The 19,413-nt window shown below is 51.2% G+C and overlaps 5 protein-coding genes and 1 long non-coding RNA gene across 10 annotated transcripts in view; 2 read left to right on the top strand and 4 right to left on the bottom strand.

Moving 5' to 3' along the window:
• EIF3I (eukaryotic translation initiation factor 3 subunit I) overlaps positions 1–1,946 on the bottom strand; it is a 6,698-nt gene extending 4,752 nt beyond the window's left edge. The window contains 4 exon segments of the mRNA XM_011357836.2: positions 5–28; positions 323–410; positions 1,684–1,776; positions 1,865–1,946. Of these exon segments, the coding sequence (XP_011356138.2) occupies positions 5–28; positions 323–410; positions 1,684–1,776; positions 1,865–1,867 (208 nt within the window). The 5' untranslated portion in view covers positions 1,868–1,946.
• On the top strand, positions 1,855–6,470 carry TMEM234 (transmembrane protein 234). Its single transcript, XM_011357837.2, has 5 exons — positions 1,855–1,996; positions 2,293–2,444; positions 3,218–3,284; positions 5,879–5,971; positions 6,206–6,470. The coding sequence occupies exons 1-5, from the start codon at positions 1,981–1,983 to the stop codon at positions 6,298–6,300; spliced, it is 423 nt and encodes a 140-aa protein (XP_011356139.1). The 5' UTR covers positions 1,855–1,980; the 3' UTR covers positions 6,301–6,470.
• A 502-nt stretch (positions 6,471–6,972) lies between these two features.
• On the bottom strand, positions 6,973–11,694 carry DCDC2B (doublecortin domain containing 2B). The gene is made up of 9 exons (XM_011357839.2): positions 11,104–11,694; positions 10,123–10,174; positions 9,882–9,958; positions 9,499–9,630; positions 9,045–9,191; positions 8,894–8,933; positions 8,100–8,235; positions 7,646–7,749; positions 6,973–7,399 (listed from the first exon to the last, which is right to left on the bottom strand). Exons 1-9 carry the CDS (start codon positions 11,367–11,369, stop codon positions 7,304–7,306), a joined length of 1,050 nt encoding a protein of 349 aa, XP_011356141.1. The 5' UTR covers positions 11,370–11,694; the 3' UTR covers positions 6,973–7,303.
• Positions 11,695–11,839: 145 nt separating this feature from the next.
• On the bottom strand, positions 11,840–14,528 carry IQCC (IQ motif containing C). The gene is made up of 5 exons (XM_011357840.2): positions 14,460–14,528; positions 13,897–14,040; positions 13,407–13,662; positions 13,081–13,199; positions 11,840–12,961 (listed from the first exon to the last, which is right to left on the bottom strand). Exons 1-5 carry the CDS (start codon positions 14,499–14,501, stop codon positions 12,125–12,127), a joined length of 1,398 nt encoding a protein of 465 aa, XP_011356142.1. The 5' UTR covers positions 14,502–14,528; the 3' UTR covers positions 11,840–12,124.
• LOC111738196 lies at positions 13,641–14,777 on the top strand. Its single transcript, XR_002779752.1, has 2 exons — positions 13,641–13,682; positions 13,980–14,777. It is a non-coding gene; the product is annotated as an uncharacterized LOC111738196 (long non-coding RNA).
• A 4-nt stretch (positions 14,778–14,781) lies between these two features.
• CCDC28B (coiled-coil domain containing 28B) lies at positions 14,782–18,872 on the bottom strand. Of its 5 annotated transcripts, none has more exons than XM_023529298.1 (6): positions 18,782–18,872; positions 17,399–17,605; positions 16,088–16,254; positions 15,769–15,987; positions 15,543–15,565; positions 14,782–14,976 (listed from the first exon to the last, which is right to left on the bottom strand). In XM_023529298.1, exons 2-5 carry the CDS (start codon positions 17,560–17,562, stop codon positions 15,552–15,554), a joined length of 564 nt encoding a protein of 187 aa, XP_023385066.1. In that variant the 5' UTR covers positions 17,563–17,605; positions 18,782–18,872; the 3' UTR covers positions 14,782–14,976; positions 15,543–15,551. The 5 variants fall into 5 exon arrangements, with proteins under 5 accessions (XP_023385066.1, XP_011356143.1, XP_011356145.1 ...); XM_011357841.2 differs by having other exon boundaries at positions 15,773–15,987; XM_011357843.2 differs by having other exon boundaries at positions 15,773–15,966.
• Between the last annotated feature and the right edge of the window lie 541 nt (positions 18,873–19,413).

Raw genomic sequence — 19,413 nt, 5'->3', positions numbered from 1 at the left:
GAGCCAGTGAGGACATGCTTGGTGTCCCCTGAAGAGGGTGTTAAGAAACATGACCAAGTTCACCTGAGCCCAACTGAATCACCTTCCTGTTCAGCCCCAGAGAGCCCTTCTTCCTCTCTTACCTCAGAGCATTCTAACCCCCTCATCTAGAACTGGAACCTGTCTTAAATGTTCCCCCAACCAGTGAACACACCAGGGATTAGGAGGTAGGTATCATTCTCTAGATACACAATAACGTCCCAAATTCCTGTCTCCAAGTCAACAGCTTCTCCATTGCTGGCAGACCCCGAGAACATGAGACTCAGAGGAAAGACAAGGATACAGTCAGCGTCCACACACCACACTGCTCCAGTATGGCCCATGTAAGTGCCCAGCCTCTCGCCATTTACAGAGTACCACACATTGACAATCTGGAGGAGTCAAAGACAAAGTGACAAGATGGTACACTCCCAGGTAGAGCAATGGCCTATTTTGCCTCAGGAACATTCAGCAGCCTCTAGCCAGGCCAGATTCTGCCCTGCCCTGCTCATCTCTTGGGAAACAGTAGGTTGCTGGTAGAAAGATCAATTTCTGGATTCTCCTCCTTCCTGCAGGTAAGTGGCAGGGGAATCAGGAGGATTCAAAAATGTCTCCATCTGCCACTGTCCCAGCCCCACCCAGACTCCTAAAACCTCAGAAAAATAAAAGGTCAAGTTGAGTGCCAGTCGAGAAAAACAGGAGCTTTGGTGTCCTGTCCAAGTGGGAGCTGTTGACAGTAAGTAAGCTTGGGTTCCAGTCCCTGCCATGCCATTATCTCATCACGTCATCTCAAATACAGTGCCTCTCCCCTCTAAACTTCAGTTTTTTCATCTGTAAAATGACCATGACAATAATGCCTTCTTCAAAGGTAGCTGTGAGGTTATTCCAATAAAATGATGTCTAAGGAATTTGAAATATAAGTGACTAACATTAATTAGGCACTCATACACACCAGGTTCTGTGTGAAGCTCACTACTTAATGATCTCAGATAACTCCATGAAGGAGGTACGATTCCCATATTTTATAAAAAGGGAATCTTGAAGTTTAAAAAGGTTAAATGACATGCTCAAAGTCATAACGCTAGTGTATGCAAGAATCAGGATTCAAATCAAGTCTGTTTGGCTTCAGAGCCCCCATTCTTGACCATTAAAAGTTAACATCTTCCATATGAAACATGCTTCAAAAAGTGAAGAGCTGATTGTACTCAGTGAGCGGCAGGTAGGGGCCCAGAAGGACTGACTGAAATAAGACCAGGGACACCTTTATTAGCTTTCCCCTCGTTTGTTCGCCTATCCTGGTAAAATAGTTTCGTTTTTTGCCAGAACAGTCTCCTGGTCCCTTAAACGAAATGACCCTCGTCCCACCCCCCTGGTTTCTTGCTTTTCTTCTCCCCGGGTATGCTGTCCTTCTACCAGCAATTAAGTTCTTTCCCACCTTTCCCGGTAGAATGCTCTCGCCCACCTACTGCCGGTATGGCCTCTCCCTAATTTTTAGAGTGGGTCAATCTTTGGTTCCTAGCTCGCAGCAAAACTGGACTGTCCGTCCATCGCCCTAGCAAAATTAACTCTCCTCCTCCCGCCCTTCCCCCGCTCCTGCCCCTGCCCCTGCCCCCGCCCCCGCCCCCGCCTCTGCCTGGTCCTGCCAGCCCGCCCTCCGACACTCACAGGGTCCTTGGCCACAGTGAAGAGGAGGTCTCCTTCGCGGTTGTACTTAATCTGCGTAATGGACCGCTCATGGCCCTGCAGCAGGATCGGCTTCTGTGGGGATAGGACAGGAGCGTCAGCGCCCAGAAGCAGCCCCTGCCGGAGCCCCAGCCCGCAAAAACCTCAACTCGATGGAACTCACCATGCCTGCGGTGACGCCAGGAAAAGGGCAACGTGAGCAGTACCGGAAGGGATTTTGGCGCCACTTCCGGATTATGGGTCTCCTCCCCTTCCCGGAAGTAGAAGGGAGGCGTTGCCATGGCGGCGACTCTCGGTGGGTAGGGGGTCCCGCCCCTCCATGAGCTTCTCGCACTTCTGCATAGCACCCCCCGACCCCGGATTCGTTTCCTACTCCACTTCCATCACCCAACCCCTACCCCTGCTACAACCCCGGATCCTGGGGTTCTGGATTTATCTCTCCGGCCTTCTAGGGGCCAGTCGCACCCGGGGCGTTGGAGAGCGAAGGAGGGATGTGGGGACGGCTTGCTGGGGATGGAAGGTAGGAGGCTAACTGGGCCCGGCGAGCGGCCATTTGGTGGCGGGGAGAAGGTCACTCGCATCTCCATTCAGGGCAGGTGCTGGCTCTCGTGCTGGTGGCGGCTTTGTGGGGTGGCACACAGCCGCTGCTGAAGCGGGCCTCCTCCCGCCTGCAGCAGGTTCATGAGGGGACCTGGGTCCAGCAGTTGCTGCAGGAGATGAAGACTCTCTTCTTGAATATTGAGGTGCGTCTGTAAATGACCTCTCTCTCGGCGGGAGCTGCTATGAACTTGGTCTCTGGGTCAGAGTCTGCACCCCACCATTAACTCACTGGAAGCTCTTGGATAAGTCACTTGTCCTCTTTGAGCCTCATTTTCATCTGTAAAATGGGAATAATAATGGAAACCATCTTATAGGGCATTTATGAAGATTAAGCGAGAAGAGGCATTGGGCCTAGTACATAATTAGTGCTCAATCTATGACTGCTATTATTATGTTATTATGGCAATCCAACATACCTTTGCAGAAGGAGGGCTTGGGGCTCAAACTGGCCCTGGGGAAGGAGGATAAGAGAAGATATGGAGAATTACCTTCGACCCCAATGCTGTCAATCTAGAGTTGTGGGAAAGACAAGACATAGACACAACTGCCTCTCAGGGCTAAGGGCTATAAGAAGTACAGATAAAGTGCTGCGTGAGTTCAGAGGAGGGAGACTGGAACTAGGGATCCCAGGAAGGCTTCTTGGAGGGACTGGCATTGGCACTCAGGGACTTGCAGAATGGGGCGGATGGGAACTAGCAGGGTTGAGGGAGAGGCATTCAGGGCAAAGGCATGAAGTTCAGTCAGTAGCTTTCCCTCTGCCCTGGAAAGGTCCTTTTCAGAGAGCTTAGTGCTCCTTGGGCCCTTAGAGCTATTTCTCCCTCTAAGGGAAGGCATATCTGGAAGCTCAAAGAAGGCAGTGCTGTTCAGTCAAGCAATCACACTGCCTGCACTGACTGCAGATTTCTTCTGTTTCCAGTACCTGATGCCCTTTTTCCTCAACCAGTGTGGCTCCCTTCTCTACTACCTCACCTTGGCATCAACAGGTGGGTCTCTGGCTTAGAACTGCTATGCTTAGTGATAGAGGGCACCCATGAGTCACTCTGGGGAGTGTGTCTGCAACACTTTGTGCTCATGAGTAAAGATGAGTCCGCTTTCTCTGGTTCCCTCTTTGTACCCTCTTCTCTGAGCAGTAGGGGTACTATGGGCTGGTTATGAGTATGCTGCCAGACACTAGGGTTGGTTTGAAGCTTGGCAGTCTTGAGCAACCACAGAAGAAGAAAGAAGGTTTATTTTGCTCTGCTAAGGGCTGGCTTTGACACTCGCTTCCACTCCCTGCTACCTACCCGACCTTGAGCAAGTCACTTAGTTGAGCCTTGGTTTTATACAGTTGGCTTCATAGCATTGAGAGGATTAAATTCAGTGTGTGAGAAACTTCTAGCAGAGTACCTGGTGCACACTGTAGAAGCTCAATAAATGTAAATCTCCTGTCCCCCCATTGTTGACCACCCTCTACTGCATCATATGCTGTTAGTTTTACACATTTTATTTAATTCTCATCATAACCCTATGAAGCAGATATGATTATCTCCATTTAGGAGGTGGAGCATGAAACTTTGGGCAGCTTATTTCATCTCTTTCAAGTTTCACAGCATATCAGTGTAGAAGGATTTGAAGCCATATATTACTTAAAGTTTATACTCAAACTTTGCAATGAGAAGTCCCCCAGCTGTGGTTTCACCTCCCCTGGAGTCTTACCCAGACCTTCCAGGGACTTGAAGATAGTTTGGGCCCCAAATAGCTTTGGGGAACCCCTCAGAGGCCATGGTAGGGTGAGGGAATAGGCACCTTCCACACCTGCCACCTCAGCTTCAACTAGAGTCACTCCACTTTCTGTTTTACAGTTTAGTCTTTTCGTAATACTTTATTTAAAAGAAAGTTTGAAAGCCTCTAGTACTCCCTGCTGCCCAGGAATGCCGAGCCCTCTGACCAGCTGACTGCAATTAGCCATTTACTAAGTGTTGAGCAAATCATAATTTTAGGATCCTCTTATCTCATCACCTACTCCTTTAATATCCAGCCATTCTTATGATCAGAACAGTGGTCACCAGTAAGCAGCCTACTTCAGCCAGAGACTATACATGCATTATCATATTTCATCTTGCAACAACCCTGTTTTAAGAATATGTTATCTTGCTATCATTGTTTTATGTGTGGGGAAACAGGCTCAGAGTGTCTGAGTGACCTAACCAAGAAACCACCATCTGCTTCACTCCAGTGCCCTTGCTCCCTTATTGACCATGATGCTTCCTTCCTCCATCTACTGCTGCAAACCAGTCAGTCTTTAGCAGCCACAGCCAGCATTCAATGAAAGGTGTGTAAGCTTAAGGAAGCAGCTCTGAGTAGGTAGGAGTTGTTTCAGCTTCTTGGATGGGTAACACCAGCCATGGTGGAGCCTTGTAGGAGCAGGACAGTTCTCTCCTCCTCTACCTGAGGCAGGTAAGGCCTGGGAGTGCTGGGAAAGTGTGCTGAGGAGTCCATGTGAGCATCCCGGGCAGCCTGGCAGTTATGGGTCTTGTAAACAAGTGACTCAGCTTCTGATTTATCCATTTGTGGGCTCTTTATTTTTTTGAAGGGGGGCAGTATGTATGTGTTAAGAACACACAACATGAAATATACCCTCTGAACAAAATTTAAGTGTACAAAACTTAAGTGTAATACATTTTCAGTTAACAATGTTGTTAACTCCATTGATATTTTTCAAGTTTGTTTATTCAGAGTCAGTTCCTTGGTGCTTCAAAACTAAGGAACAGATCCTGAGCTATGGTGGCCTCTTCCAAAGGCCCAGCCCTGTGGTGCCTGTTCTGAACAGGTACCTGGCCTCCTACCTCTGACATTGTTTATCTCTTTAACTCCATAAGGCCCCAGCCTGAGCTGAGACAGAAACAAAATGTACTTTACTTGCTGTTTTGTTACTGATGGGTACAGCTAGGGTCAGATCTGAGTGATCAGAATAAAAAGAATCTCTGAGATGAAAAAAAAACAAGATCTGATCATTGGTTTATCCATGTACATTTAGTTTAGTAAGGGCACAGCTTTGCAGACAGGCAGACCTCGGTTTAAATCCTCTATTTTTGAGCCTTTGTTACCTTTATCTATGCAAAGTGATGATAATGTTCTTCTTGCAGTGTTGTTGTGAAGATTAGATATGTACACGAAGCAGCACCTAGCACATAATATGAGCCTAATAAATGGTGGCTGTGTTCAGTGTTATTGCACTTGTTCTGCTGCGTCCTGTGGGCTTTGGGTGCCTATCTGTCCAGATGTCCTTGAGATCTCAAAAGCTCTCTTTGAGTGTGAAGATTTCATTCTTATCAGCAAACTAGTTTGGTCCCAGACCTTGTAGTTCTTGTCTTCATGCTGGAATCCTGAGGGAGCACTGAATTTGGAGTTAGGAGGCCGAGGTTTGAATCCTGAGCTTTGCTATGACTTCATCTGGGAAATGGGGCCATGAGATTTTTTTTTTTTTTAAAGGCTGTCTTGATGAAATGAAAGTGTTTTGTGCTTAGAAAGGCGTTTTTTTTTGTTTTGTTTTGTTTTGTTTTTCATCTCAGAGATTCTTTTTATTCTGATCACTCAGATCTGACCCTAGCTGTACCCATCAGTAACTCTCTGGCGATCATCTTCACGTTGATTGTCGGGAAGGTCCTTGGAGAAGATATTGGTGGAAAACGTAAGTCAGGCCCTACAAGTACGGGAAGCAGCTACTTGGGCCTTACCCACCCAGAGCCATTTCCCATGGGTGGGTAAGGAGAGGACCTCCCAAATTCTGCCCCTTTCCTCTGTAGCTCTCCTGCCTCTTTGTGGCCGTCAGACCCCATCTGAGCCCTTCCCTCAGCCCAGCCCTGCACCAGCTCCTCCTGGCATGGCTGGGCTCAAAGCCTTCAATTTCTACCTATTATCCCAGGAGCATTCGCCGGCATGGTGCTCACCATGGCAGGAATTACACTCTGCATCACAAGCTCAGTGAACAAGACCCAGGGACAGTTGTCTACCCTTTGAGTGGGCCAACACCACCTCCAGCTCTGCTGTCTCCAGGAAGCCCCCTGGGGCATGAGGTACAGAGAGTGAGCAGATGGACCTAGCACTTACCCTCTCTGAGCCTCATCTTCCTCATCTCTTATGGGGATAATAGCTACCTCATGGATCACAATAAAAGAACAAGAGTGAAAGGGTTTTGTAACTTTTCAAGTGCTGTTCACCTGCTAGGATTTAGCTGAAGAGACTTCACACTCATGCTCAGCAATCTTTCTGCCCCAGCAGCTCCCTTCCTGCTGTCACGTCAGGCCCCCAGCCCAGCCACTGTTCTATGACCCGATCTGGACTATTGCAGCAGCAAGGTCAATGGACTGCAGAACCCCAGCTCCATTGAGAGGGCCAGCTACAGCCTTTGAACCATAATGCAAACAGAAAGCCTCCAGGGCTCAGTCAGAAAGTCTTGGCTGATTGAGGGGGAAACTGAGTGGCAGAAGGTACATCCGAATGGCGGATGTAAGGAAGATGAGCTGTCTGTTAGCCTTGCATGTTCCACCCATCAGGTGGGTGGAAATCTTCAGCTGCCCACCCCTTTCAAACAGGTAGACACTGATGAGCCCCAGCACTGCCTAACTTCAGCATGTGTCACAATGCCTGGTGAGTCGTAGCCTGTAATAAATCTGTAATTAATAGATGGAGGTTCGTAAATATTCTTTTATTGTGACAGACCCACTCCCAAGTTTGAAGTCTATCCCCCAAGCTCAGTTGGCTACTCCTTTCTCTGGCCAGAGAACCCCATAAGGAAATGGCCTCAGTGGCTAGAGCTACTTTCCCCAGAGAGGAAATGGCTTCTGTGACCGTGGGTTTAGGAGCAGAAGAGCGGGAAGAGTCTGAGGGGAGAATCTGGGGAGAGTCATACCCTGCAAGCCCAGGGGAGGTGCTGGTTCTTCTAGAACAGGCTGCTGGAGGCTGAGGATAAAAAATGGCTGCAGAGTGGTGGTCCCCAGTTCCTGGCTGGAGCTGCTGGCTCTCAAGATGGCAGAGCAGGGGCTGAGGCTGAGATAGCTGCTTCAGGCCCAGGCTGATTTTCCAGGGACAGGGCCTCTTCCACTATCTGTGCTGCCCTCTGGAGGAGGTAGAAGGCCATGTAGAATGGAGCCATTAGTGTCCCATGTCCAGCCTACAGCCCTCAGCCAAGAGACTTTAGAAATTAGGATTGGCCCTCTCATTTAACAAGGTAGGAAGTCAGGCTCTGAGATGTTAGGAGATGTGCTCACAGTCACAAGGGAAAAGAACTGTTTCTGGGACCCAGAGCTGACAGTTTCCTGCTCAGAACTCCTGTCCCAATATATGGCTTCCATCCCCAGCCCACCTGATCCAAGGGTTCCTCCGTCCAGGTGTCTTCATCATCTGCTACTTCCTGGGCCCCTGCTGTCTCCTTCCTTGGATGCGGAGCCCCATAGACTCCCTTGACTCCTGATGATGGAGGTAACTTCAGCTGATGCCTAGGCCAAGGCATTCTTTTCCTTGACCTCCTCCACCAGCCCTTTCCCCTCCTCTGAGCCTTGCTCCGCATTCCTCATTACTTCGGAAGATGGCAGGGTAGTTCAGAGGCAGGCCCTTTGGCCCCCATCCCCATCCCTTCCAGTTTCCACTGCTGAGACTGGATATGCACATGGCGGAATAGGAGACAGCTGTGCTGAGGTCAGAGTCAACTTTGTACCTGGGCATTTTGCCCCCGTGGATCATACCCACAACAGCAGGGACTATCCTGTGTCCCTGTTAGAAGGGGGCTGAGAAGGGCATGGGTCCTGGGGTCCCCTCACCTGATGGAAATGAGAGAGTAGGGAGCATGATTCTTGGCTGAATGGACTGATGGGGTCTGGCATAGAAAACAGATGGCTCATTTTGGCTTGGTTCCTTTGGAGAGGGCTGGTTTGCCTGTGCCCTGTAGCCATGGGCCTGTAGAGGGGATACTGAGGTTGGGCCACGGGTACTGGCTGTTTTTACCTTTTCTACTTCCAGTCCAGGCTTGAATGCGCCTGTGGGATCTTTGAGAGGACATGTTGTCCATCTTCATAGCCTGCATCCTCCCTCCTTGCTCCCTCTTCCCATCAGGCTGCCTTATCTAGAGACAGAGCAGCTGGTACTTGGCACTCAAGAAGCCCAGTGAAACCAGGCCCTGTCACCCTATCTCCCCACCTGATGCTTGCTGGTTCATCTTGTGGGAGAGCTCAGGCCTGGAATAAAATGGGGGGCTGATCTGCTCCTTTGGACCTTGTTATGCCAGATATGCCAGTTCTCTCTCCCAGTACCCAACCTGGCAAGAAGGCATTAGGTCCAGGAAGTCAGAGTCCTGAAGATCTTCATAGAACCTGGATGAACGAGCTTTCAGGCCAGGTTCTAGTCTGGTCCCTGCCAGTCAATAACTGTGTCACTCTGAACAAATTACTTCACTCCATTGAACTTCAGTCTCTCCTCTAAAAAATGGGACTAATCTCTCTTTCATAAGATTATTGAGAGGATGCAGTGAGATAAGGGCAGAGCCTAAGCTGGAGGAGGAGTCAGCTAATCATTCCCCTTCCTTCCCCCATATCCCCTGGCCCCTCACATCACCTACCCTTTGCTTGTGGGGCCCAGACTTTGGGTCTGGGGGATGCCTGCAGTGAAAAAAAGAAAAGGCTTGTTAGAGGCAGAAGAGGACATGACATGGAGTCAAAGTGGCTTCTTCTGTTCTAATCTCCTACTCCTCCCACCTCACACATACATACCAGCAGCCCCTAGGGAGTGAGGGGCTAGGCACCAGCAGCTCCACATAGGGGAGGGCCTTGAACTCTTCCTCTCCAACAGCCACATAGTAATGACCACTCACCAGAGCCTCCCTTGCTGACAGTGGAAGCCCCTCCAGGGTGCAGAGTCTGGGGGAGAGAGGTGAATGGATAAGGGCTGGTGGACAAGATGCCTCTTTATATTCTACAGATTATGAGGGGGTGAGTACAGCTATTCCAAAGTACCCTTTGAATGCTGGCCCTATGGGCAGCAGGGCCAATCACCAGCTCTGCCCTGGCTCTGAAAGCTAGGCTGGAGGGGCTTCTCCCTGTGGCATAGAAGGAAATCTCATTTGGGGAAACATGGTTTTTTTTGCCTTTTCATCCTCAGGGACAGCCGAAATCAGTAAGGAGGCTCCCTTTGGGAATTTTGGGCTTCTCCAGTCCCCATACTTACTTGCATACAGCCCCGCTCTGTAATTTGGCCTTTTTGGTCAGGAGCTTTAACACTGTTTCCCAGTCCTCGCTGGCAGCCTGGGACAGCTTCAGGCTAAATGGGGGACTTAACAGGTCCCCATTCCTGAACACACTGGGACAAAGAGAGCACCCTGGTAAGGGGAAGGGCCCCCAGAACTCCATACAAGTGAGAAGAAAAACAGTGGCATAGGGACCAGAAGATGGTCCAAGAACCAGCACATTGGTCCATTTTTATCCATCAAGCACGTTAGACTTTTGGTATCCCCACCAGTAACCAGGGGCTCCTGGAACAAACCTACCCACATTTTTTTGGTTTCACTGAAACAAAACTCTATGCCTCTGCTTCCTGACACCAGCACTTACTGGATATAGCAGGTGGAACCTGCAGGTAGCCGCCGTCCAAGGCCCTCATCACACGGGTGCTGAGTCATAGGAGGACCCTGAGAATTCAGACCCCCAAGTAAGAATAGAGTTGAAGCCTTTGGTTAGGGGTAGGTCAGTGGGTATGGAGTGCTGCCACGACACTGGCAGATCCTGCCATTTCCAGGGTCCCTGGCTTCCCAGACCAAATTGGGGGCAATCCCAGGAGGGGCGGAAGACTTACTGGTAGTCTGCTGCTTTTCCTACCCGGTTCCTTCCCTCCAGGAGGTAAATAGCTGAAAGGACAGGTAGGTCTCAGGTCATCTTGAGTAACCTAGGACCTCAACAGTCTGGTAGCTGCCAGAGTTCGGGACTGGGGCCCAGCTCACCATCCATCCTTTCCCATTGGGAACAGTCTAGAAAGTTGCTGGTACTTGAACCTGCCTTAGGGCCCTGGGTCAGACTGAACATCCAGACTGGGGTCTCAGACACAAACCATAAGATTAAAGCTTGAGAGAAACTAGTTCATTAAGCATCCAACTGTATCTCAGAAATTTTCTCACTTATGAGGGCAGGTGGTTTTATCTCATTTTGTATGACACTAAGAAAGTTAAGTGACCTAAACTAACACAAAAGTAAATGATAGAGCCCAGATTCTAAGTCTGTCTAGTTCCCGACCCTTTGCTTCTTCAGTTACAGTGAGCAACCTCAGCTGAGAATGGAGTAGGACCTGGAAGCCAGATCTGAGTTGGAAGCTCAAACACTCGAATTCTTCTCCCATCGTGGAAGGCATAGCCCCACCCTGCAAAGGAGGCTGACCCCAGCCTAATGCAGAACACAGAATGCTTAAACACAGCAGGGAGGAGTGATGGATGAATTTAGTGTGTTTGGTAAGGGATCCAGCCAGGAAGTGGCTGTGGAAAAAGGGGCTCAGTCTGCAGGAGAACGTTTTCCTACCCACAGGCTAGTCCTGGCTGTGATGGGCATACATATCAGTATCAGACTTCGACTTGAGCTATGGCTCCGCTATTTATTACTATTACTTAACTTCACTGTTTTGATTTCCCCTTCTAAAGAATGGGGACAGGACCACCCCATACATAGGGTTGCTGTATTGAGATAACGTATAAAGCGCCTGCATGCACATAGTAAATACTGAACACATGATGTTGCTATTGCTATTACCTCCCTCCCTGGGCTCTTTGACCAGCCCCAGCCCACTCACTGGAGCTTGCGGAATTGTTCGAAGCCAGCAGCCACATACTGCCCTCCGTTCTGCACATCAGCCAGGTCAGTGACGGGGTGGCCATGACAAGGCGTATAGAGGGCACGCACAGCCAGTGGGGCCTGCACAGCCGATGTCACCTCACTGAAGAAGGTCTCCAGGGTGGGGAAGCGGCGTTGAGTCACCACCAGCTGGCGGCCTGGGGAGAAAGGGTCTCCATTCCGGTATACCACTATCCTCTTAGCTGTTGGACTGCCACCTGCCATAGTGTATTCTCAGCTAGAGACGCGGAGTTGTTGCCAGGCAACTGAGGCAGGGCTGGGAGCAGTGCCAATCAGTGGTGGAGGCCTACTCTCAGGAATGCAGAGAGCGCCTCAGCAGGAACATCTTTCTACATTCAGAGTCTCATTCAATCTGCCCTTAGTGGGGCCTCACAAGAATAGGGCAGGTGTGATCACTATATATGAAAAAATATCCTGGGGCTCAGTGAAAGAGGCAGAGGCAGAGATCACACTGAAACACAGATGGTCCAATACTGACTAGAGGGAGGGCTTCTCAGAATCTTCCTGCCACTGCTACAGCTCAAGGGCTGAACTCAAGGATCAGCTTTGGGAGATGTTCCCCAAGGATGGATAGTCTGCTCCCAGCCAGCTCTAGGGAAGATGCCCCAGGCCAGTAGGAAGTGAACAGGAGGGCCCAGTCTGTCTTGACCAAAAGCAGATAAATGCAACCAGGCTCAGAATACAAGAAAAACCTTTATTCTCCTTCAAGCTCCCCACTTTACTTACCCCAGGTGACTCCTTGTCCCGAAATTTGGATTGAGACACAGGAAGAGTATGAAAGAGTCTTTCTCCTTCCTCTCCCTGTACTGGTGCCAGCTCTTCACTCCAACTTCTCTTGGCCCTATTAGCCACCAATGGCAAAGGGACAGGGGCAGGAGGTAGAGCTGGTACCAGGGAGCTTGGATGAGGGCCTGTCCTCCCCCTTCGCCCTTTCATATCATCCCCCTTTGGAATCTGGTCTAGCCTGGTGGTCCTGTTTTCCATGGCCTGTCCTTCCAGTAGTCCTCTCCTGTGTAGTCTGACCCTGTAGAAGACAGTTTCTCAGGTGGCCTCGATCTCCATGGTCCAGTCCTCTGGTTTTTCCATCTTTCATGGCTAGGCTCATTGGAGGCTCTATATCTGGAGCTTTTATCATTGGGGGTCTGGCCCTTGGGTGGTTTAGTCTTCCAGAGATCCAGGCCACTATGCTCTGTCAAAGTCCCATCCCAGAAGACATGGTCCTCTGAGAGGCCCAACTCTTGCGGCTTAGCTCTTTGGCAATCAGGCCTTTTGTGGTCTGGTCCTCTGGGAGACTTATCTTCAATATTTGGGTCTTCATGGAGTACAGGTATCTGTGTCCTGGCCTTTCTAGAAGAGTATCCCCTAGATTTAAGGCCTTGGGGGGTCTGGTCCTCTAGGAGTTGCGTCAGCTGCAGGCAGGTCCCTCCAAAGGTCTGTTTCCCACAGTCTGGCTCTTTGGTGAGTCTGTTCTCTATGGCTTGGTTATCTGATGGTGTGGGCAGCTGTGGTCCAGCTCTCCTGTAGCACGAGTCCCTGTACTTAGCCCTAGTAGTGGTTTTGACTATAGTGCCCTGTCTTTCTGGGGATTTGTTAGGTTGTGATTTGAACCTCCAGCAGGTGTCATCCGCATGGTCTGGCTCTCCAGTGGTCCTGTCTCTATAGGACTGGTCTTCCAATAGCAGGCTTTGTGACCCAGCCTTCTCACAGGCCTGTCCCCCATGGTCTGGGCACATGCTGGGCTCGTCTCTGGTCTGGCTTGTTTCTGGGGATCTTAGAGTTTCTTTGAGAATCAAATACTGTGGTGGAAGAGAACAGATACTGTACCAAGCAGTCTGCTTGGCCATGGCAGGAGGCTTTTCCCTAACCCTCACCCTTGGCCCCAAATATGCAGAAAGGGTTCCAAATTAGTGCATACCTCTTTACGGCTATTAATCGCCTGTTGTAGCCACAGCAGTTCCATGGCCAAGTGGCTGCGGTGGTACTGGAGCTCCTGGAGCTCAGTCTGGCTGTGGGACAGTCCTGGACCTGCAACTTCTGTGAAGGTGGGAAGAAAGAAAGAAAAAAGCCTTGATGGGTAGATCCTGGCACCCTCCCCCTGCCTACCCATGAGTTGCTCCTAATCAGGCAGAGGGAAGAAAGAAAGAGATGCAGCTTATGTAGCACAAGCCTTTCATTTTTCAGATGGGAAAGCTGAGGCCCAGAGAGGGTCAGGGGCTTGCTCTGATCTAGGCAAAGAGGTACCTGGGTTCTCCATCCTTGACGTATCTCTGGTCTCCTCTTGCCTGGGTTTCTTGTTCTTCCCGTCCTGAAGCCAGGGGCTGTCATCTCTGCAGGGAAGACTTCCTGAGTTTGCTGAGCACTCTCCTGACTTCTTCAGCATCTTCTCCTCTCGAATGATGTCTCTTTCAGGCTCCTTACGTGGGAAGCGGCTCCATAGTTCCTGCTCTGGCTTTGGTACCCTCTCTCCAGCTTTCCAGGTCCGTTGAGATTTTGCCTTCTGAGAAATCAATCAGAGAGGTATGAGAGCCTCAGGGCTAAACCTTCAAGTATCTGGGTGCCATGATTTAGCATATATGTTGGTGATGATTCAGGATTGGGGTGTGGGAGCTGAGTTGGCTGACCCTCCCATTGAGAAAAGCTTGTCAGCAGGAAAAGTGGATTCTGCCATCCCCTTGAATCCCCTGCCCAGGTTCCTCTTTGCCCTCCCTTCTCCTCCTGGGGTGTGTACTACCTGTGGGAGAAATCTGGGTCTAGGAATCCAGCCCTCAGTCCACTGAAGTGTGCCCAGATCACCCTCGATCTCTCGTACAATAGCCTCATACTCAGCTCGCAGACTCTGGAACTGGCGTCGGACCAAGAAGCCCCAGACCCAGGCCTGGTGTGGAGAACGAGGGGAAAGAAAACCCTCATCACTGGATAAGTGAAGGCATCTTTGGGGATTCTCTTGGGGAGGTCACCCCAGCGTCTGCAAGCGGGGACCCGGCCACCCGGCCATGGGGAATGCATAGGTGACGCTGTGCGCTGGGGCCCCGGGGCTTCAAGGGAACATGTTGGACTGGATCCCCCTCTTCGGTTTAAGGCCCTTCCCGCCACTTCTCTGATCCCACATGAGCGTGTGGTGGGAGTGGGGGGCGTATGAGGATCCCTGGGTCTCGGCATTCTTCGGGGGGGGGTCGTCATCTCCGGAGATGGGCACGCATTTAGGTGACTAAACGCAATAGCCTCATCTCGTTTGAAGATCCCAGTCCGAGATCCTATGGGGAGAATCCTGTGCCTTGCCCACCCGCCCCGCACCTGCAGCACCGACACCTTCCGAACCAACAGCTCCGGCTCCATCCGGGTATCAACTGCCCCGCGAGACTGCTGGCGCCTGCGCAGTGCGTCACTAGCACGCGCCGCGCGCAGGCCCCGCCCGACCCGCCGTCTCCAAAGCAACCTTCACCTTCCAGCCGGAGCTGGGCGCATCCGAGAGCCTGCCCCCAACTCTCACTACCTGAACGGCCCCGGAGATTCCAGCCTCCCGCAGCGGGTCCTCCCAAGCCAAAAATGTGTTGCATAGGAGTGTATCCGCGGAGGCCAGGGCGCCTCTGCCGAGTAAAAGCGCAGCACGGAGCCATTTTCTTTCTTTCTGGTTTAATTCCAGCCAATGCCCCCCTCCCCATAGCACCTGGGGGGCTCTGGAATACGCAATCGAGTCCGTAAAAAGTCCCAGTTTGAAGAGAATGAGAGCAGGCATTCTGGGCCTGGGTCCAACACCTACACAGCTGATTGCTCCTCAGGCTCCGCGTTCTCAGCCAGGTGCAACTTCTGTCTGTGCCAGTCAAGGATTGTGATGCTTTGGATCCCAGTCTTATCTTCCCATCTTGCACAGGCTTAGTTTCCCCAAGTGCGCAAAGGGGCTATGCAAGGGTCTTTGGGGCGGTCAGTGGTCTGAGGTTGCAGTGTTCTCCTGCCCTTTTTTCTAGGTAGCTTACCCCCTTCTCTTGGGCTAGATCCTGCAGATGCGTGCACTCGCACTATTTCTGACTAGGACTAGGTGGGGAGATAATCTAAATCAGTGAAAATAATTGAGTGCTGAAAGAGTAGTAAGACATCAGACAAGCTTTGCCATGGATTGGTGTCACCTAAAGTACTTGTAAAGATTTTAAGTAGGTAAAACATTCTCTGCAACCACCTTTCTCCTAATATTTGGGGAGTTCTTTCTGCACTCCTTTTCCTGGCTGGGGGAAGTCTGTGGCTAATTCTGACTCAGGACTGAAAGCAGTGGGGATATTGGTTATATAAAAATACTCCTGGAGGGTGGTGGGGAAGAAACTGAATCCATTTCTGGGAGCCCTGTACACACATTTACACTGTCAGGTCCCCTGGAAAGGATACATAGAATTACTAAGATCTTCCAGCTGTCAAGAGAAAGAGGTTTCTGTCAGGAGGGGCACCAGGCTGAACCCCAGATGTTCTGGGGGCCATCTGGTGGAGGTTGAGGGGCCTAGAGTTCTTGGCTGCATGCATCTCCAGCTTTTTACCCAGCAGCCAGTAAAGGCCTTAGGAGTATGTCCCTCCCCCATCCCGATGCCCCCCCCAGAACTGAAGCATCCAGCCTGACCTACATTGCTAAGCAGCTGGTCCAGGTTTCGGTCGGCCATCGTCTTCTTCTGCTCCTCAGGCAGCCCCCCAGTGACTCCATCCTCTTCTTCCTCTTCCTCTTCCTCCTCCCCACACACATCCAGGCTGAAGTGAAGCCGGGCCAGCTTCTCTTGCATCTCCCGCACGTGCTCCAACTGCTCAAAGGAGCATTCCTTCCCTGGACAGTCCCTGTCTGAGCCTTGGGAGCAGGTCTGAGACTCTGGCCCCAGCCATACCCCAGAGACTAGGACCTCCAGCCCCAATTCATATACCTTTTAAGCCTAGCCCCTAGAACTCACCGAAGGCCTGCAGCCGGCCTGAATGAAAATCATTGAGCAGGTTCAGCAGTCCCCCCTCCATCTCATAGACATCGGTCACCTCAGTCAGGAATGAGTGCTGCAGCGGGGTGCCTGCAGAGCCGCCCCCACCTCCAGGGAGCACTGGGCGGCATTTCTCCTTGCCAACCCTGGGTGGGGCAGACACAACCAAAGTCACAGTGTGGGGGCAGCCAGGTACTCCTAGGTCTTTTGTGCCATCTGTCTATGTACTAATTCATCTTCCTATCTACTCACCAACATAAATGGATCTTTGTTCTTCTGGCCCTGCCCTGGGCACCAGGATTGGTAAAGGAAAGGGAGCACGTAAGAGGGGCTGAGGGTAAGAAGTCAGAAGAAGTCTTCCTGCCAATGATACAGCCAGAGCCATGCCTGGAAAGGGGCTCCTGGGTTCCTTTCTGAGCTTCCCACTCATCCCTCCCATGACCCTGGATGTATTACTTGTCTTCACTGGTCCTCAGTGCATTTGGGGGCAGTTACTCCCTTATTTCCATGAGAGCCATCTTACCTCAACCCAAAATATCTTTGTCCCTTTTCTATTTGAAAACCGTTTTGAATTTTTCATTGCCCTCAGGATAACATTAAACGACCTTCCTGGCCTGGCTCCCACCCCCACCCCGACCCTGCTTCTGTAATTGCATTTCCTCTTGTTCCTGCCCTGGCTCTGAGCTTCAGCTATACTCACTGTGGCTGTCCCTAAACATGTCCCTTAGGCAGGGAGTATCAAAGCCACTGGGAAATATAGCAATTGGAGAAAGAACACACACTGACGCATAGGGTAGGATGCAAGTTTCCAATCATTAAAAAAATTAAGCAGAGAATTCAAATTGAACACCTCAATATCCCCTCATCGTTTCTTGCCCCATGATATTCCAGGGCCACCAAACCACCTGTGGTTCTTGGAACCTTCCAGGCAATATTTTTCTTCTATACTTATGCCAGGCAAACCCCTCAGATCATTCCCCCTCCAGTGTGCCCACCAGCCTTCTCCAACTCTCACTTCCTGACAGGCAGTGCCGCTCATTCCCTGCTTTGAGGTGCGGCATCACATTGTGTGATCTCAGTGACCCACCTGGCCTTTTCCCCACAGAGGGGAGGGTAGGGACAGGGTCTGAGCATCTTGAGTTTTCAGGGGCCAGCTGGAGCAGCCCCAGGGAAGGCATCAATTATTGCTTAGTAAGTAAAGGCTAGGGCTCCCTTTACCTCCCTGCCCATAGGGCTCAGCCTAGAGTTGGGAGTTCCTCCCTCCTTGCCCTGCTTTCCTTCTATACCCACCTCTTGAACTTGGTCCGCTGCTTGGGGGAAGGCAGATGAGGGAGGCCCAGGGCCAGAGAGCCACTGTGGCTGGTGGGCACAGGGACCCTGCGGAGTGTTCCTGGGGCCACAGCTGGCTGGGTCAGGCAGGGCTTGGGACTCCTTTTCTTCTTCTTGTCCTCCATCAATCCTGGCTGGGCCTCAGGCCCTGGGAAGGAGGCAGTCCCACTGAGATGTGAGGGGCAAAGTCAGCCCTTCATACAGCAAATCATGAGAGCTGCAAAGGAAAGGCCCTAGGGCCATCCAGCTGTCCCCTCATCTGTCCAGTATGGGCAGGGCCTGATGCCAGCACCTACTACTGGGGTCATGGATGTGTATTTGAAGGACCTTCCAAGGCCCATCTAGGTCCTGGCCTGCTCTCCGGCCCTGCCAGAAAGGGCTGAGCCAGATGCCATTCTCCTGAGGCTGTTGGAGTTTCCTGTCTCTGTTGCTGGGGGGACGGAGCTGGCAGAGGAAATGTGGAGGGAGACAGGGTGGATATGAACTGGCAGGAGCCCAGCTAAGGATTAGGGGTGTCTTAACCAGGCCTTATTCTATTTATCTACTGCCTAGGCAGATGCCGACAAACCCTGTCAGCACTGGAGGTGACCAAGGTATGGGTAGGGGTGCCTGGGAAGACCTGTGGTAAAGCCCCAGTGAGAGAAGCCTGGGCATGCATATGGGGCAGGGCTCAGTGTGGGAGTTTCCCCCACTGAAACACTGGCATCCCTCCTCCTCCATCTACTCCCAACCGCAAACACCAGGTCACTCCCTGAAGTTCCCTGGAATGTGCTTCCAGCCACTTCACCCGCCCCACTCAGAAAGTCTCTGCTTGGCTTCAGCTGGGGTGGGTGGTCAGCAACTGGCTGCCGTGGCCCCAACAATGGCTGGCCTGTGGCTGGCACTGCTCGGCCTCCAGTCCGGCCCTACCCCCTAAGCCCAGGTCGGCTGAGGTCCTCCCTAGGGGGGTCTGGGAGCCCTTTCTGTAGGTTTTCCTGAGCTGGTGACTCCAGGCTGCCCCCACCAAGGCTGATTCTGCACTCTGGGATGGTGGTGGCACTGGGGGCATAGGCATTTAAATTGGCACATGGCTGGCTGGCACTGAGGGGTGTGGTGGAGGGGACAGGGAGCATGTCATCTGCCTCGCCCTGCAGTGGGGCTTGACTCAGTTAAGGACTTGACAGAAGAACTGGAACAGGAGCTCCTGCTCCCCAGGAACTGCTGGGGGCGACTTGGATCTATTTTTCACTCTCAGTTCCCAAAGCCATGTGCCAAATGGATCGCTCATCCCGGGAGCCAGGATCCCAAATGGAGCATCAGACCCGTGTCATTTGCCCCCGCCCCCTCCTGAAGGGGGCAACTGACCTGTAGGTTTGGGGTCCGGAGTGATGTTTCTGTGCGGGTTCCTTCTCCCTCAGCACTCTCTTACTAGGGAACCGAAGGGGTGGAAGCTGAGCTGGCAGGAGGTAATTTGCATTTAAAGAGAAAGTGACCTTTAGTTCTTGAGATGGAGTAAGATGGGAGAGCGTCCCCACATTTATTAAGCTGTCCCTCTCATTACTTTACCTTCTCACCTGAACTAAAGTGACCATGTTGGCTGCGTAATGGCGACCTAAAAATTCTTTTACTTTCCCATCAGTTTTGGAGAGAAACTAGTCTCTTACAAAATGGTGGTGGCTTTGTCAGAAAGCACGGAGGGAAGGGGGGGGGAGCGCGGCGGGAGAAGAAGAGAGAGAATATATGCATGAATATATATAAAAGCATATAAAAAGCACCAAAAGCAGCAGCAAGGAGAAGAAACAGCAAGACAATCATCTATCTAGTGAGTCCATGTTCCATATTAAGTACTTTATAGACATTAAATCCTCATAACAACCCTGACGGAAGATACAGTCATTTTCCTGTTTTACTGAAAGTCAACAATAGTCTTTTGTGGATTATATCACTCTCAATTCCCCAACAACACCCAGACACTCTTCATACTCCTTGCTGGTAAG

The sequence above is a fragment of the Pteropus vampyrus genome, unplaced genomic scaffold, assembly GCF_000151845.1.
Source record: "Pteropus vampyrus isolate Shadow unplaced genomic scaffold, Pvam_2.0 Scaffold36, whole genome shotgun sequence".
In the NCBI taxonomy this organism is placed as follows: Eukaryota; Metazoa; Chordata; class Mammalia; order Chiroptera; family Pteropodidae; genus Pteropus; species Pteropus vampyrus.
The sequence above is the reverse complement of the archived record's forward strand: the minus strand, read 5'-3'. Positions and strand labels throughout refer to the sequence as shown.

What these genes read in the sequence shown, in the direction of transcription:
- TMEM234 (XM_011357837.2), top strand. An exon ending in CCTCACCTTGGCATCAACAG is followed by an intron (nt 3,285 to 5,878) that starts GTGGGTCTCTGG and finishes CTGATCACTCAG; the next exon opens with ATCTGACCCTAGCTGTACCC. An exon ending in AGAAGATATTGGTGGAAAAC is followed by an intron (nt 5,972 to 6,205) that starts GTAAGTCAGGCC and finishes CTATTATCCCAG; the next exon opens with GAGCATTCGCCGGCATGGTG.
- DCDC2B (XM_011357839.2), bottom strand. Translation starts at nt 11,369, where the DNA reads ATGGCAGGTGGCAGTCCAACAGCTAAGAGGATAGTGGTATACCGGAAT. An exon ending in GGTTCCACCTGCTATATCCA is followed by an intron (nt 9,631 to 9,881) that starts GTAAGTGCTGGT and finishes TCTTTGTCCCAG; the next exon opens with TGTGTTCAGGAATGGGGACC. An exon ending in CTGGGCCCCACAAGCAAAGG is followed by an intron (nt 8,236 to 8,893) that starts GTAGGTGATGTG and finishes TCCCCTCTACAG; the next exon opens with GCCCATGGCTACAGGGCACA.
- IQCC (XM_011357840.2), bottom strand. Translation starts at nt 14,501, where the DNA reads ATGGAGCCGGAGCTGTTGGTTCGGAAGGTGTCGGTGCTGCAG. An exon ending in GGAAGGTGTCGGTGCTGCAG is followed by an intron (nt 14,041 to 14,459) that starts GTGCGGGGCGGG and finishes TCTCCACACCAG; the next exon opens with GCCTGGGTCTGGGGCTTCTT. An exon ending in GTCAAGGATGGAGAACCCAG is followed by an intron (nt 13,200 to 13,406) that starts GTACCTCTTTGC and finishes CCACCTTCACAG; the next exon opens with AAGTTGCAGGTCCAGGACTG.
- CCDC28B (XM_011357841.2), bottom strand. Translation starts at nt 17,562, where the DNA reads ATGGAGGACAAGAAGAAGAAAAGGAGTCCCAAGCCCTGCCTGACCCAG. An exon ending in AGGCCGGCTGCAGGCCTTCG is followed by an intron (nt 15,988 to 16,087) that starts GTGAGTTCTAGG and finishes CCTGCTCCCAAG; the next exon opens with GCTCAGACAGGGACTGTCCA. An exon ending in GAAGATCTTAGTAATTCTAT is followed by an intron (nt 14,977 to 15,542) that starts GTATCCTTTCCA and finishes TGACTGGCACAG; the next exon opens with ACAGAAGTTGCACCTGGCTG.